The 16,144-nt window shown below is 62.0% G+C and overlaps 1 protein-coding gene across 2 annotated transcripts; it reads right to left on the reverse strand.

Annotated features, from left to right (window-relative positions):
* Nucleotides 1-87: 87 nt before the first annotated feature.
* On the reverse strand, nucleotides 88-6,255 carry TMEM198 (transmembrane protein 198). 2 transcript variants are annotated; one of them, XM_068948822.1, is made up of 5 exons: nucleotides 5,549-6,255; nucleotides 3,811-4,061; nucleotides 2,924-3,499; nucleotides 2,345-2,553; nucleotides 88-1,647 (listed from the first exon to the last, which is right to left on the reverse strand). In XM_068948822.1, the coding sequence occupies exons 1-5, from the start codon at nucleotides 5,590-5,592 to the stop codon at nucleotides 1,501-1,503; spliced, it is 1,227 nt and encodes a 408-aa protein (XP_068804923.1). In that variant the 5' UTR covers nucleotides 5,593-6,255; the 3' UTR covers nucleotides 88-1,500. The 2 variants fall into 2 exon arrangements, with proteins under 2 accessions (XP_068804923.1, XP_068804924.1); XM_068948823.1 differs by having other exon boundaries at nucleotides 2,363-2,553; nucleotides 5,549-6,236.
* Between the last annotated feature and the right edge of the window lie 9,889 nt (nucleotides 6,256-16,144).

Raw genomic sequence — 16,144 nt, forward strand, 5'->3', positions numbered from 1 at the left:
GCCCTCGGGGCCCCACTGCACGCACCGCCTGCCCCCCGCGCTGCCGCGGTCCCCCGCCGCCCCGCAGCCCCCAGGCAGCCCGGGCTCCGAAAGGCTCTTTACTGTGCGGCCGTGGCCTCCGCAGCGTTTTGGCACATTTACAAAAGAGACTGAAAAGGGGAGGGCGGCGCTGCGCCGTGGAGCCGGTGGCGCGTGGCAGACGCATGCAGTTCCCGGGGCGGCGGGACCCCCCCGGCCGCGGGAGCTGGGGACCCGCCGCGACGCCTGAGCCCGGCCGGCCCCGCTGAGCGCTGCTGGGGGCGTCTCGGCTGGCTTCGCTCCCCGGCACGGCCGCGGGGAAGGGAAGGGCCTTTCCCAGCCTGAGGTCCTGGCTCGCTCCGTAATAAATTAATACAAATCACAGCAAGAGAAATATATACAAGGCGGGAGCCTCTGCCCGCAGCGGTGCTCTGGGCAGGGGCTCCTGCCCTGCCCCACAGATGTGCTGCCCTGGCTGGAGGCTCAGCCCTACCCCGGGGTCCCTCCGTCCACTATAAAATCCAGTCGCCAGCAAAACAGCGATGGCCTTGGACGCCGCAGGAGTCCCCGCATCCCTGAGGCAGCCCAGCCTCTGCCCGAAGGCTGGCGCTCCAGTGCCCTGTATCCCATCGAAAGAGGGAGAACCTGTGTCACGGTTCTGCGACGCGGCATGTCACGCTGGACGCACGCTAGCAGAGGCCAAGCGGGCGCCGGGACGGGTTCCTCACGGCTCCCCTGCACGGGGGCAAGCGGGAGTCCCTGGTGCAGCATCCCTGGTCCTCCCCCTGGGGACAGCCTGGGCCAGGCAGCGTCTGCCCCAGGACCAGCCCTGGCTCAGCCCAGGAAAAGTGGGGGACAAAGCAAGCTGCTTGGGGGGCAGGGAGGGTGCGTAGGGCAGAGAAGACAGGTATTGGAGGGTGCTGCCTAGGAGAAGAGCTGGGAGCTGCTTGGGGGCAGGGCTGGGATGGGGACACACATGCAGGGAGGGATCACCGGAGGGCCAAGGGCGACCTGCTCATTCAGGAAGAGACATGGGGTACAGGCACTTGGGGAGTTGCTGTGGGGGTGCGGTGGGGTGGGGGCAGGCGTAGGGAGCTGCTCTCGGGAAAGGGGGCTCGAACATGGGGATGGAGGTATTGGGATGCAGGATGAGCGTGCCCAGACCAGGGGGAAACACGCAGCTGCCGGGGCTCAGGGAGCCCTGGGGCACCTGTGGGAGCCCCCTGCCCCAGCAGAGTCCATGTGTCCCCAGTCCTTGGGCTGAGTCCCTGCTGGAGGGTTTCCCCAGCACCTCTGGCCCCACTGGCATCCTGGGCTTGTCTAGCTGAGTCCCATGCTCCCCCAGGAAGGGTCTCCATCCGCAGCCTCTGCAGCCCTGAGCCAGATGTGGTCATCTGGGGCTGAGGGAACAGGCCCACATGTCTTAGGGGGTCTGTCAGAGCAGGCTGGGGTGCTGGTGTCACTCGAGGTCACTGGGTTGGGTTATACCCGCACGGCAGGCCCAGAGCCCGTGGTGAGGGGCACGGTGGAGCTGCAGTCATAGTCCAGGTCCACCACGGCGTGGGAGCTGGCGATGAGGCTGTTGAGGGATGGCCCCGTCTGCCGCTCTCGGAAACTCTGGATGTAGCTCTGCTCGAGAGAGGAGGAGTGGGAAGTTAGGGGGTCCCTGCTCCCAGCACACTCCTTCCCCTCCCATCTCATCCCATCCCATCCCACTCCAGCCAGCCCTAAGCTCTGCTGCAGCCCCCCGGCACCTGCCCTGACACCCTGTGCAGTCCTGTCCACCCCAGCACTGCCAAAAGGCTCCCAAAAGCGCGCTGGGAAGAGACCAGCTGCGTCCAGCAAAGCTCAGCGAGCCTCATGCAGCAAGGCCCTGGCACGTGGTGCCAGCCCACCCTCCAGCACCCACTCTCTATCCTGCCCATGGCCCTGTGACCACTCAGGGGTGTCTCCCCGGGTGGGTGCTGGCCAGTCAGCCTCCCCAGCCACACCCCACCCTGCACTTTGGCCCTTTGCAGGCTGGCTGCCACGGGGAGGTGATCCTCCATTCCCCCCCCGTCCCTTAGCGCAGCCCCATCCCTTCTCTGGATGCATACTTTGTGCCTTGCCCCCCGCTTTGTAACATGGCCACAGAGCTTTTGGCTGCTGGTTTTCACTTGTTTGCAAAGGCTAAAGTGGCCCCATGTTGGGCACATTGCAGCTCAGCCCTTCCTGAGCTGCCCCATCTTGCTGGTACGGCCTTGCCCCCTGTCGCTGTTTCCCAGCCCGCCCGCACAGCCCGTGCACGGAGAAGGAAGGGCCGGCCGAGGCCTGGCGAGATCTCTACCCTGGGCGCGGGACTCACTGGGGAGAGCACGTCCCCATCGAAGCGGCGCACAGGGTTGGGCTTGCGGCGGTAGGCAGGCTCGGGGGGGTGGGCCTTGTGCTGGTGGGGCGGCGGGTGGTGGGGTCTCCGCTTCTTCTTCTTCTCCTTCCGGTCCTCCCGCTGCTTGATGCGCATCAGCTGCACGCGGCGCTGCTGCCGGCTGATGATCACTGCAGGGCAGAGGGGGCCCGTGAGCACGGGGACTTGACCCAGCCAGAGCCTGAAATCCTCCCTGCACCCAGACCAGCCACCTGGTCCTCAGCTCACCCAGCACCCTAGCCTGAGCCTCCCTCCACCCTGAAGATGAGACCGACAGCAGTCCCTGGCATTGCACCACACATGGCCAGGTGTCCCCTTGCCCTGGTCCCCTGCTGGGTGCTGCAGAGCCCACCCATCATGCAAACCCCTTAACTGCGCGTGCAAATCCAAGCCCTGGGAGCGCCTGACCTAGCCCTGAATTCCCCAGCTCCTGCACCCAGCGACACCCCATGCCACCTTCATCTCCCCCAGCCCCTGGTCATCCCCAAGTCCCCCACGCACCTTCAGTGTGGGAGTAGCCCTCAGCTGTGACCTTCCACTGGACCAGGACACCCAACGTGGTGAGCAGTGGCCAGACACCCAGGATGACCCAGCTGTACCAGCACACGGGGCGAGCAGGGGCCACCTTGATGCGCTCATAGATGTACTGCACCAGCAGGAAGAGCTCGATGAAGTAATCAACAGTGACGGTCATGATGGCGCTGCCGAAGACGGCGGTGGACAGCGTAGTGAAGAACCGCTGCCACTGCAGGGTGAGCACGGCGAAGAGCATCCCCACGCCCAGGAGGAGCGCGATGGGGATCCACACTGTTGGCGGGTGATAAAACTGCTCCATCACCACCAGCGTGGCCACCGCTAGCAACAGCCCCAGGAGCAGCCCCACCATGAAGAGGCCGACACTGCGCACCAGCATGGTGACCAGCCCGCACAGGACCCCAATGCCCAGCCCGATGCCCACCGAGGCCTCAACGCTCAGCTGTGTGTCCAGCACCCGCTCCTTGTAGCACAGCATGAAGATGATGATGGAGCCAAACATCAGCCCTGTCAGGAACATGACAGCCTTGAAGCAGCGGTAGCCTATGGAGAGATGGCCACAGTCGGTGCCCAGGGAGGAAGCCATGCCCAGTGGGGGCACAGCCAGCCCCATGGCACAGGATCTCTGCTTGAACGAGAGGGCGAGTGCCACACTTTCCACCCCTTGTGGTGCTCCTCTGGCCCTCCTCCTTGCTGCTGAGCAGGCAAGAATTGATTCCCTTCGAGTGGGTGTATGCCCTGCTCTTGGGGCTGCTGCTCCCAGCCGGGCCCCCCCACCTTCCCCATGCCCTGCCTCCCACCACCATTTCCTCCATCGGCCTCTCCTAGTGCAGCTGGGCCCCAGCCTGGCTCACCGAAGAAGCAGTAGATGATCCCGAAGAGGCAGCACATGGCACACACCACTGAGGGCACCACTTGGTAGCGACGCTCGATTTCTTGCTGGCAGCTGTGTGCCCACTCCTGGCCCGTGTCGTGCGGCAGCAGCTTGAAACGCAGCGTCTGCACAGTTGCAGTCATGGCTCTGGGGACTCCCGGAAGAGGCTTCAAAATCTCCACTCCTGCCCCATCGCTTGTGGGCAAAGCTGCGCCCCAGCACCTGCTCCAGCTGGGGAGAAGGACGGGAGAAGTGGGATGGAAGCACCCAGGCAGGCGCCAAGCCAGCAGCTCTCCCCAGCAGCCCTGAACCGCAGCAGTCACAACCAGAGATACTCCGAGCCCAAGAGGCTCTGTACCCAGCCCCAGGAAAACCCACCCTGGCCCCATTGCTACTCAGCTGAGAAGAAAAGGAAGAGGGGAATAGCCTCATCCGACCTCGCCAGTGCAGCCTGCAGAGCCGTGCTGCTCCCCTGGCGTAGGCCAGGAGCTGCCAGCTCCCGGGAGGGTGTCCAGAAGGACGTCCTGTCCCCGGGGAGCCTGTTCCCATCTGTGGGGAGCTTCCCTGCTAAGATGCTGAGCCTTACAGTGTGTCTGTAGCTTCAGTTTCCTGCCCCTGGCTCTCACGCCTCTCATCCGTTCTCTGCCAGATAGATTAAAGAGACTTCTACTACCTGGTATTTTCTGCCTGTGAAGTAATTATACTCTGTAATTAAGTCACCCCTCAATCTTCTATTTTTATAGGCTAAACAGACTGAGCTCTTAAAGCTTGTACTGCAAGGCATTTTTTCCAATCCTCTAATCATATTTCTGGCTATTTTTCATTCCCACTCCAGCTTCGAGTGTCCTTCTAAAAAAGCAGGCACCCGAACTAGATGCAGCCCTCCCACGCTGACCTCCCTGGGGCGCTGGAGAGGACCCAGCCCTCGCCGGTGCTGGGGCCGGTGGCTGCCCCTTCCCCGACGGCTCCGAGCCCAGCTCACGCAAAAGCGGACAGCTTTCGCCCTGCCGAGCGCTCCACGCGGGACGCCGCGCAGGAGGTCGCCGAGGCCCCTTCAGCGCCTCCGCAGACGGAGAGGTCATAATCTCTCGCAAAGACTGATCCAGCTCCAGCTTAAAACCTAATTAAATCTGCTGTCTGCCCGCTCCGACCTGGAGGCTGTTCCAGCCTCTCTTTGTTCCCGTGGTTCATTTCCAGGCGCAGTTTGTTTAGGATCGGTTTATTGTGACCAGCTGTCCCTGTGCCAGTGTTGTCCTCCCAAGTGCCACATTAGAGCAGTCAGCTCAGGGCTTAGCCCTGGTCGCAAAACCAAACAGACCAGCAAGAGTTACCGGGGAAGGGGCAGGAAAGAGGGCAGAGACCGAGCGCGCCGCTGCACAGACCCCTCCTTGGGCAGGGGCAGTTCGCGTCCCCGGCAGCAGGCTCCCGCACGAGGCCCTACATCAGCACCTCTCTGTGTTTGCTAGAAATACCTGAAATAATAGAGCCTGTTGCTGCCAGCTGTACAGCCTGGTGGCGATGGCAGACAAACCCGCGCGGCTTCGGTTACCGTGGCCTTCACGGCTCCGGTAGGCTCCCTGCCCTCCCTCTCTTGCCTGCTGCCTTCCTGCCTCTCTCAGCTCCCTTGCATTAGGGACACCGGAGCCTACACGGATGCAAAGGCTCCCCACTAGCAACCCGTCTCCAGCTCCAGCCTCTAATGTCCAAGCAAGCCTTGCCTTTGCCAGGGTGTTAAACGAATGCCTCCTGCAGCAGCACACATCAGATTTGCACCGCCGCTGATATCCCATGCTGAAGTTAGCTCCGCCGGCCTTCCCTGTCTCTGTGTGTTGCTTCCTCACAGCTCCTTCCCAGCTCCGGCCTGGGGATTTTGGTGCGCTGTCCCGCTGCCTCAGCAGCTCTGCATGACTGGCCGCATGCCCACGCTCGCTCCCAGCGCCGCTCCAGCGCTGGTGGGTGCCAGGGAAGGGGAGCTGAGCCGGCGCTGCGCGAGGAGGGAAGCGGCACCGGTTGCACCAGTCTGTCTTTCATGGGCGCTTCCTGGGTGCGAGCTTCCACCTCCACTAAGTCTTTCTGCCTCTAGCCGCCTACGTCCCTTCAGCTTGAGGAAAACACAGCCCAGGCAAGCCAGGACAAATCTGCCGGAGGAGGGCTCGGCGGGAAGGCTCACAGCAATGCACCTAATCCCGGGAAGCGGGGGAGCCAGCACCGAAGGCAGGGCGAGTGCTGGGGCTCTCGCAGCCTAAGCCTCTCCCTGCCCCTGCGCGAGTATCTTAAGCAGGATTGGACTTTAACCGCAAAGCCTGGGAGCAACGGGCTGGCGCTGGCTGCCCCAGCGAAGACGCACGATGCTGCAGCGGGGCCGCCCTTGCTGGCTGTGCAGCGGGGTCGGGGCCGGGGCCGGCACCGCGAGAGGCACTCGGCTGGCTGCAGTTCACGGCTCGGGCGCAGACACCACCTGCCCGGCAGCCCTGAGAGGGGAAGGAGTGGGGCTGAGCGCCCTTGGGGGCTGTGCTCGGGGCGCTGCACGGGGCCAGGGGCCCGGGGTGCAGAGGGCTGCGGGCCGCAGGCGCTGCTGCGTGCCCCCCTCGACCCATAGCCAGCCCTGCAGCTGGGGCTGGGGGATCCTGCCTGCGGAAAGGGGCACCCTGGGTAAATCCGGCTTAGGCAGCGGCGCAGGCAGCTCGCTGAGCGCCCATTGGCGCCGGCACTGTTGCTAGGGGAGCGCAGCGCCTGCTCATTGGCGCCGGCACTTACCCACCTTCTGCCTCCCCTCCGCCACGTCCCCGGGCTCGGCATCGCCGCCCGCCGTGGCCCACCGGCCCCGCTGCCCTGCCTACCCCAGCCCCCCCGCACCCTCCTGCCAAACCCCGCTGCACCCCAGAGCCCCACCTGCCTGCTCGCCTGCTGTCTCCACAGCCGCTGCCCCCCCATCACAGCCACTGCCCGCTGCTCCCCGAGCTGCGTCCCGCACCCCGCACTGCACCGCACCCCCACGGCCATGTCCTGCCTTGCACTGCACAGGGTGCCTGTAGCTGGGTGTCTCCCTGCCACACCTTGTAACCTGCTGCCCCCCATCACACCCTACAGCCTGCTGCCCCCTGCCAAAGACCCCTGTCGCCACAGCCTGCCCTGCCTGCGGCTGCACCTTGCATGGTGCAGTGCCCCTATAGCTCAGCACCTCCCTGCCATACCTTATAGCCATGTGCCCCGCTGCAGGGGACCCTATAGCCATGTCCTGACTGTATAACGCCCTTATAACTGCATCTCGCACTGTGCAGTACCCCAGAAGTGCGTGCTTGCCACATCTTAAAGCCCCCTGCCCTTTTGAGGAGGGGGGCCTATAGCTACATCCCGCATTGCCTGGTGCCCCATTGTCAAGTCCTGCACTGCACGACGCCCCTGCAACTGCACCTTGCACCCTGCGATGCCCTTATAGCTGTGTCCTGCACTGCGCAGTGCCCCTATAGCTGAGTGCCCCTGCTGTACCCTACAGCCCATCGTCCCCTTGCTGAGGGACCCTATAGCCACGTCCTGCCCTACCCAGCGCCCCATAGCAAGCCCAGCATGGCACAGCACCCCATAGCAGAGCCGTGCCCCACACAGTCCCTGCAGCCACATCCATGCCCTACCTGCCCCCAGGCTGGGCTCCTCCCAGGCAAGGAGCACTGAGCAGCGCCAGGGAGGGCAAGTCAGCTGTGGCCACCAGGCTGGCTCCACTGTACCTCCCGCAGGGGCCAGGCAAAGGCAACGGAGTTTAAAACAGCCTCAACCCAATCCCAAACTGTCAGGTCTAGCTGAAACATTTAGGTCTGGCTGCTGCAGGCACCAGCTGGGAGCCGGGCACTGACTCAGGGCCCCCTCGCCGGCAGGAGACTGCCGGGCTGGGGGTGCACGCGTGGGCTAACGCGGGGTCTGGAGACACGTCGGCACCACCACCACAGGACCCTGCCTGTGCCTCAGGGCCTGCCTCCCCGCTCGTGCCCTGGGTCTGGCCAGCTTGTGGGACTGGTGTCCCTCTCTTCTTGCAAGGGGATCCTGGCCGTGGAGAGCTGCACCCCTCAGGCCGCAGCAGCAGGCGATGGGGCCAGGGACTGGACAGCGGCCAGGCCACATCCCGCCGGGGGATACGAGGCAGCCCGGCTGCCACTCTCCGGGAAGCGGGATACTCACGCATAGTGGCTGTCCTGGGACAGCCGGACGCGGGAACCAGAACTCAACCCCACTACAGGCCTGGCAAGGAGCTCCCCCCCGCCACTGCCTGGCCTGTCCCACGCTCCGGCGATGGGCCAGTGCCACATGGGCCAGGACAGAGGGATTTGCAGGGACAGCATGAGGGATCCACTTTCTCAGGGGTGCACGGTCTGCAGCACTCCCCTAGAGCTCCCTCCTGGGAGCAGGGAAGGGTGCAGGCAGCTGAGAGCAGGATTTATTTGTGGAAGGGCATGCACAGTGCTTCATCCTCTTTCTGCCCTCAAGATTACTCTGGCAGTTTGCAGAAAAGCTCCTAATGAAAGAATCCTATTAGCAGAGGGAGCGACGGGGGGAAAGGCTGTGCGCGGTCTGGCTCAGACGCAGGTTGCAGCCTGTGCATCCTGCCTGTGTCCGGAGAGGCGCCCAGAGCCCCAACACCCTCAGAGAGGATCACGCAATCGACTGGGAGCTGCAGCGTGTCCCCATTGCCCCACAGAGCTGAACCAAGGTGTCAGGGTGGTCAGCAGGGAGGCAGCGCCATGTCCCTCCAACTCCCAGCACCTCCTTGCCCGAGCGGTTGCTGCCTTTTCCTTCCTGCCTCTGCTCGGGGCACTGTTCCTGGCTGCCCCCCATGGAGAGCAATCTTTGCTTGCTCCTCCATGGCAAGACCCATGGCTATGGACCGGTGGATCGGGGGGGTGCCTGGATGGCAGGACTTCTCCAGCCCTGGCCCTGCTTGCCCCATGGCTCTGCCCTCACCCCGCGGTCCAGCTCCCCTGCCCAGCCAGGGCACCGAGCCATGGGCATCCCTGCTGGCCCCTGCCCGGGGACGCCCTCGCTCCTCAGCTGTCCCTCTGGCTTGGCCTGGCCACTCTCCCAAGGTCTAACAAAGGGGCATCTGGCTGAAATTTAATAGCCTGTGACATACAGGGGATCAGGGCAGATTAGCTAATTACCCTGGTGGTGTGCAGCCCGCTGACACATGGGGTCCCGACCCCCTTCTCCTCCCTCATCCCCACGCCTCTACCCCGGGCAAAGCCAGGGCACCCTAGGACCACTGGCACAGCCGACATCCTGGGACCCTGCTCCCTTCGCTCCCGCCATCCTGCCGCATCCCGGGACCCTGCTCCCTTCGCTCCCGCCATCCTGCTGCCTCCCGGGACCCTGCTCCCCTCACTCCCAGTATCTGGTATCTGGCACATCCCGGGACCCTGCTCCCCTCGCTCCCGGTATCCGGTATCCGGCGCGCGCCGGGGATGCAGGAGCCGAGGACAGCCGGGCGTTGCTAGGCGACGCCTCTGCAAGGCCTGCTGGGGAGCCGGCGGCCGCTCCTCCCTCTCTTTGTTTGGGGTTAGGGGTCCCTGGGGCGCCCCAGCCTGGAGCCCGGCCCCCGGGGGGACGTGGCGGTGCCCCACGGTGCAGGAGCACCCGAGGGTGCCCGTGCTGGGCCCGGCACGGGCCACAGGAGCTGGGGGCTGCGGCTTTGCTGGCCCTGGGGTGCGGGGGGCGCGGGAGGGCCCCACTGCAGCGCGGCGGGTGGCCCGGCGCGGCCCGGCGAGGGGCCGCGGGGTGCTGGCAGCAATCCTCCCCCCCAGCCATTGCCTGCGGCATCCCTGCGGTGGGGAACCGCTCCGGGGCCCAGGGCAGCGCGGGAGCCAGGCGGCCGGAAATGCAGAGTGGGTCTGGGAGCATCCCGCTTCCCGCTGGCCTGGGCAAGGCCCGGCCGAGGCCTGGCAGGAGGCGGGCGGTGGCGGCTCTCCCTCCTCCGGGGGCAGTCGTGCCCCTCTCCGGGCTGCTGCCCTGTGTCCTCCTCCTGCCCTGCTCTCTCGTGGCGGGGGGCTGGAGGCGACACGTGGGCCTCCCTTCCCAGCAACTTGGCAAACTGCCCGCAGTACGGTCTGGGGGGGCAAACAGCCAGCCCGAGGCCCCCTCACCTCAGAGCCCCCTGTCCCTGTGCCGCACTGCCCCAGAGCCTTCCCTAGCTATACCCCTGCCCCATAGGGTATCCACCACCCATAGCTTCCACGACAGAGACACACACTGCTGGCTTCACAGACCCTAAACCCTCCTGGCCCTCCCTCCCAGAGGGGCACCCTATTGCACCCTCTTGCCCCTCCTCTGCCCACAGTCTCCCCCATAGTCCCATCACAGCCTTTCTCCTGCAGAGCCCCCATGTCCCCCTCACAATGTCCCTAGGTAACCCCTTCCCCAAGGGACCAGGTCTCCTGTGTGCTCCCCAGCTCCTGTGCAGGCCACCCCCCTGTCTCAGCCACTGTGCACACTCTTACTTCGTGTACCCCACATGTCCCGCGCTCCCCACACCTCCCTGTCTGCACATAGCCCTGTCCCGGGCTACCCCACGCACCACGCACCCCCAGTCATACGCACTCTCCAGCCCCACAAACTCTCTGTCCCATGCACCTACAAGCACCCTGCAGCCCTCAGGCTCCCGGCACTCCATGCCCCTGCACCTTCCAGCCCCACACATCGTCCAGCCCCAAGCATCACACGCAGCCTCCCCAAACCCCATGTATACCCATCCCCATGCAGCCCCCTGCACCCTGTACCCACCGCACCCCCTGTTCCCTGTACTCCATGCATCCTGCAGCCCCTGCACCCTGTACTCCATGCATCCTGCAGCCCCTGCACCCTGAACCACCCCCCTGCACCCTGTACTCCATGCATCCTGCACTGCCGTGCACCCTGTAGTCCACCCATCCTGCACCCCCCTGCACCTTGTACCACCCCCCTGCACCCTGTACTCCATGCATCCTGCACCCCCCTGCACCCTGTACCACCCCCCTGCACCCTGTACTCCATGCATCCTGCACCCCCCTGCACCCTGTACTCCATGCACCCTGCCCCCCGTGCACGCCACGCGCCTCCCCTGCACCGTGTGCACCGCGCACCCCCGCGCGTGGCCGCCGCGCTCCCACCTGCGCTCCCGGCCCCGCTGCGGCGGCGGCCCCGCGGCGCGCGGCGCTCCCGGCCCCGGCCCCGGCCCCGGCCCCGGCCCCCGCGCATGGTCGCGGCGCGGCCGCGGCGCGCGGTGCTGAGCGGACAGCTCCGCCTGACGTCACCGCGATGCGTCACCGCGCCGGGCGGGGCCGAGCCGGTGAGGGGCGGGGCCTAGCCGGTGAGGGGGCGGGGCCTACCCGGGGGCGGGTGGGGGCGGGTCCCGGAGCGGCGGCACCGGGAGGCACGGGGCTGCACCGGGAGGCACGGGGCTGCACCGGGGTGGCAGAACCAGCAGGCACACGTGCACCGGGGCGTTGTGCGAGGGGCGGCGCGTGTGGGGGGCACGGCCCCAACAGGCTGCAAGGCCTGTGTTTGAAGGGGGCAGGCGTAGGTGTCCGGGGCAGCTGCAGAGGATGGTCCCTTGTCCCCGTGCAAGAGCTCCCCGCTGCGTTTCAGTCCAGTTTTCTGGAGTTCAGAACGTTATTTCTAAAGACTTCAGCACTTCTTCAAATCCGAACCCCTAGCTGAGCACGAGCGCAGATCAAGAGGACTACTTTCAGAATGAAAGCTCTCTCTTCTTACCACTATCTCTCATGGGATGTCTGGGATCTCTCTGTAAGAAAAATCAAATATAGGTATTTCTAACATATTTCTGTGTACACAGAAAACAAAGGAGGCTTTGGTTGTTTATGATCAAGCTTGCTTTCTGGCCTTTGTCCATGGAAAATCTCTGCTCATTTCTTACTTCTGCATCTTTTCCCTTCTGGCGTCTCCTAGTCCAATCGTGTTCCTTCTGTTTATAGTTTTTGTATGTTCTTTATTAAACTGCTGTCCATGTGACTGCTTTTGCCTCTTCCTTGTGTTAGCCCATTCAAGAGAAAAAGGCCTATGAGAATGAGCTAAACTTGGATGAGCATCCTGTATCTTTGGGGGGGTGGGATGGTGCCAACTGCTTTCTGATGAAAACAGGCTTCTTTGTGGCGAAAATGAAAGCCGGGAAAGGGATCCTGTAAGCACAGCGGTCGACTGCCTGTCCTTTGCAGCGTGCTGTGCTTGGCAGCTTCATGCTCACCACGGAGCAGAGGAAACGAAGGGCTGTCCAGAGTAAATCCAGAGAGCCCTGATTGCTCTGAGGCTGCTGGAAACAGAGCCATGGGCTGGCAAGACTGGTCCAGACTGGAAGGATGGGTCCACCTCCTTGTCCTTATTCAGTAAGGCCCAGTGCTGTGTCCCCTTCAGACTGCTCACATTGCAGCCCCTGCAGTCATTCACATGCCGGAGGCTCCTTGTGTGCTGCAAATTTTCCCCGGGGCCGGTTCCTGGATCGGATTTATTCTTGATGTTCTCTGTTGTTCTGTGGCCTGGTCTACCCCGCAATATTCTGGTGGTGAAGTCACAAAAATAATTTGCATTGTAGGGTCATAGGATAATTCAGGTTGGGAGGGACCTCCAGAGTCCCTAGCCCAGCCTTCTGCTCAAAGCAGTGTCAGCTGTGAAGGCAGACCAGCTTGCTCAGGGCTTTTGTCTTGAAAACCTCCAAAGGCAGAGACTGCACAATCTCTCTGGACAACCTCTTCCAATGCTTGGATGTCCTCACGGCAAAAAAGCTTCTCCTTATAAGCAGGCAGTACCTCCTTTGTTTCAACTTATGCCTTTTGTCTCTCATCTTCCCACTGTGCACCACTGTGAAGAGTCTAGCTCCATCTTCATGATAATGTCCTTGTAGGTACTGGAGAGCTGCTTTTCGGTCCTCCCGAAGCCATCACTTCTCCAGGCGGAACAAGCCCAGTTCCTTCAGCCTCTCCTCATATGGCACATATTCCAGCCCCTTGAGCATCTCGGTGGCCCTCTGCTGACCTCATTCAAGTTTGTTGATGTTTTTCTTGTATTGCGAGCCCCAAACTTGCACCGCCTCAGCAGCACAGCACTGCCAGCAAACGCTCTGGTGCTGCCTGACAGAGAGGTGTCGCAGTTTTGCTCGTGTGCAAGGATGTGGTTTATCTGTGCTGCCAGAAGCCTGCTTCTGTGGCATGTGCTCTGTCTCCCCTAGGGCTCTGTACGGTGGGTAACTCTGAATGGGGATGGGCATCAGACCTCACCTGGAGGCACTCTCATGCTGGGTGGTGTCAGTATGGGCCACCAGTCTGCTCTCTGATCTGCAGACAACTGCAGAGCAGAAACCACAGCTCGGGGCACCCCTGTTTCCCCTATCCCATTCTCTGATTTTCATCCAAACTCAGGGTTTTTCTGCTGATCGTTACCCTTGCCACATCACGGTAATACTGACAACGGAGTTGGCACTCAGGTATCTTTTTAGTCACCTTCCCCCTCATCTTATTGTTCTGGAAGTCCTGGCGTAACAACTGCATCTGCTCTTCTGCAGTACTGCCTCCCTGGACAGCTGTTCCCTATTGTGCGTCCTGGCACTTGCCTTCCCTAGGTAAGTGCAGTGCTGGGCCCTGTGTTTATTGAATAGCACCTAACTAATTCTGAATATTTTTTCCAGTTTATCAAGATCATTTTAAATTGTAATCGGCCCTTCAAAATCTTTGCAAGCCCTGCCAGCTTGGTGTCAGCGGCACATTTTATAAGCTGTTCTAACACCCAAGTCACAGAAAAGAATTCAGCCTATGAAAAACCACCGCAACTCTGCCCATAGCTGTCCTCCAGTCTTACAACACAAGTTTTGCCGGGGTTTTTTATCAGTGGTGTGCTCCTTTCATTGTGACTTCATATGGATGCTACAGTTTTGTAGCATGTCGGTGGTAATTCATTTTCCACTTCACTTTTTGTGATTGGATTCTTATCACCTTCTGCTATTCCTTACACCTCCCTGACCTCATTTTCGTTCGTTTTCTTTGGTCCCATTTTGACCCGCAGGTCATTAAAGAGTTCCTGACATAGCCATTCTAATCTCTTACTAGTCTGCCTCCTTTCTTCTATTTTGGGATAGTTTGCCACTGTGCTTTCAAAAGAATTTTCCAGCCACTGCTTGGGCTCCTGCATGCCTCCTTCCTAAGGTCTGTGTGCGCCCAGCTGCTTTCTGCAGTCCCCAGTGCTTGTTTTGCTGCCTCGATGTCTTCCTCTCCTTGGAATCAGCCACCCTGCTGATCTGTGATCACAGTCACAGCAGTTATCTCCTCCTTGGACACCCGTGCTGCTTCTCCCGTGCGTGCTAAGTCCAGCACCACGTCTTTGCAGGGCATTGCCGTTCCCCTTGGCTGTTCTGAGGAGGCGCAGAGCTTCTTTGCTTGAGCCGGGCAGGGTGCGTGCGGTCTGCAAGGTCCCTCATGAAGAGGCCATCTATGTGCCACAACAGTAACATGCACATTTAGGTGAAGTGGCCTTTTGTACTATTACTTTAGCAGTTCTCTTGCGTCAGGAGCCTAGTGAGGAAGAGAAAACAGTTTAGACTCCCGAAAGAAGACCCACAAACAGCAATCTGTAAAGGGGAATGTGGTGTGTTAAGACCACCTTGAATTTGCTTGTGTCTTTTGTCTGGGCTGGGCAGCTCAGCTGCCTCATGAATGGGGAAGCAGCTTCTGCGCACAGCCACCGAGCCCCCCAAGACGCCTCTCCCGCAGCATCTGCTGAGCTCCAGGAACAAAGAATCAGCTGTGCCCAAGCCACGGGAGAGGGGAGCCAAATGTCACTGACCTGGAGAAATCTGCGGTTAAACCAGCTCAGACATTTTCTCCTGTTCCATTTGAACCAAAAATAAAACAAATTTGCTTTCTGAGCTGGAAGGTTACATGTGCATCTGCTGAACATATAACTTCAAGACATGAAAAACTAACATGCTGTTTCTATTGCTTCCTGCCCCATTTCCCTGGGGCACTCATTCCGTTATCTCTTCAGATGTTGTGTTCCCAAGCCAAGTCCTGAGGGCTTCGTTTGGATCTCGGCAAGCTCCTCTCTGCAGGAACTCTCTCTGCTGCTATGCAGCAACCTATCTGCCCCGCTCCAGGCAAATACCTATCTGCCCCCCCTACAGGCTGCTTTGCTGCATCCGTTCTGGGCATCCCTCCTTTCAAAGCCCAACTTGCAAGTACTCAGTGAAAATGCAAAGTTTTCCCAAAGAGGCCTTTGGGCAGCCTGAATAAATCCAGTTTCCGAGAGCGATGAAACAGAAGGGCTCCTGCAGCAGCTCTGCCAGTATTATGCATAAAGCTTTTGGTAGCCTCTGGCTTAGCCCCACAACTTCTTTTCCTGAGTCTCTGAAGGAAGCGGCATGGAGATCACGCCTTCCTCCAAACAGCTGTCCTCTGTGGCCTCGCAGCGCCCAGGAACGCGCTAATACCTCCCTTCCAGTCGCTGCTCCCTCCTTCTTGTGGTGACGATAGAAAAAAGGACTAAAAGCAGCCTTTTGATTGCTCTGAGGGGTGAATTTATCTGGAGAGCTCGGGACCCTTTCCCCGGGCAATGCCTAGGCAGCGCCTGCCAGGCTTTCCTCTGACCAGCTGCTTGGGCTCTGGGGAGGCAGGGCAGTGGCGTCCCCAGGCACGGAGTGGCCTGGACATGTCACGTTGAGAGGTAAATGCCCAGCTGCGCTTTGCATTCGCCTGGGCCCAACACACGCGTGACGCTCTGGGGTTGGCGCAGAAACGCAGGCTCGGGTCGTGCCAGCCGCGGACGACGGCCTGGCCTCGGCCCCCCGCGCCCTGGGCAGCGGCTGGCTGGCGCTGGGGCCAGGGCGTTGCAGCGAGCCCGGGGGCCAGCTGCGCTCCTGGCGCCGGGCTGTGCTGCCGGGGAAGGCGATCCGCTCTGCTGCATCCTGCCCCTGCCCCACGGCCAGGCCCCGTCCCCTGCCCCACAGCCGGGCCTTGTCCCCCTGCCCCACAGCCAGGCCCTGTCCCCTGCCCCACAGTTGGGCTCTGTCCCCTGCCCCACAGCCAGGCCCTGTCCCCTGCCTCACAGCCGGGCCTTGTCTCCTGCCCCACAGCTGTGCCCTGTCCCCTGCTCCACAGCCAGACCTTGTCCCCCTGCCTCACAGCTGGGCCCTCTCTCCTGCCCCACAGCCGGGCCTTGTCTCCCTGCCCCACAGCCAGGCCCTGTCCCCTGCCCCATGGCCAGACCTTGTCCCCTGCCCCACAGCCGGGCCTTGTCTCCCTGCCTCACAGCCAGGCCCTGTCTCCCGCCCCATGGCTGGGCCCTGTCCCCGC

This window comes from Struthio camelus, chromosome 6 (assembly GCF_040807025.1).
Source record: "Struthio camelus isolate bStrCam1 chromosome 6, bStrCam1.hap1, whole genome shotgun sequence".
NCBI classification, from domain to species: Eukaryota; Metazoa; Chordata; class Aves; order Struthioniformes; family Struthionidae; genus Struthio; species Struthio camelus.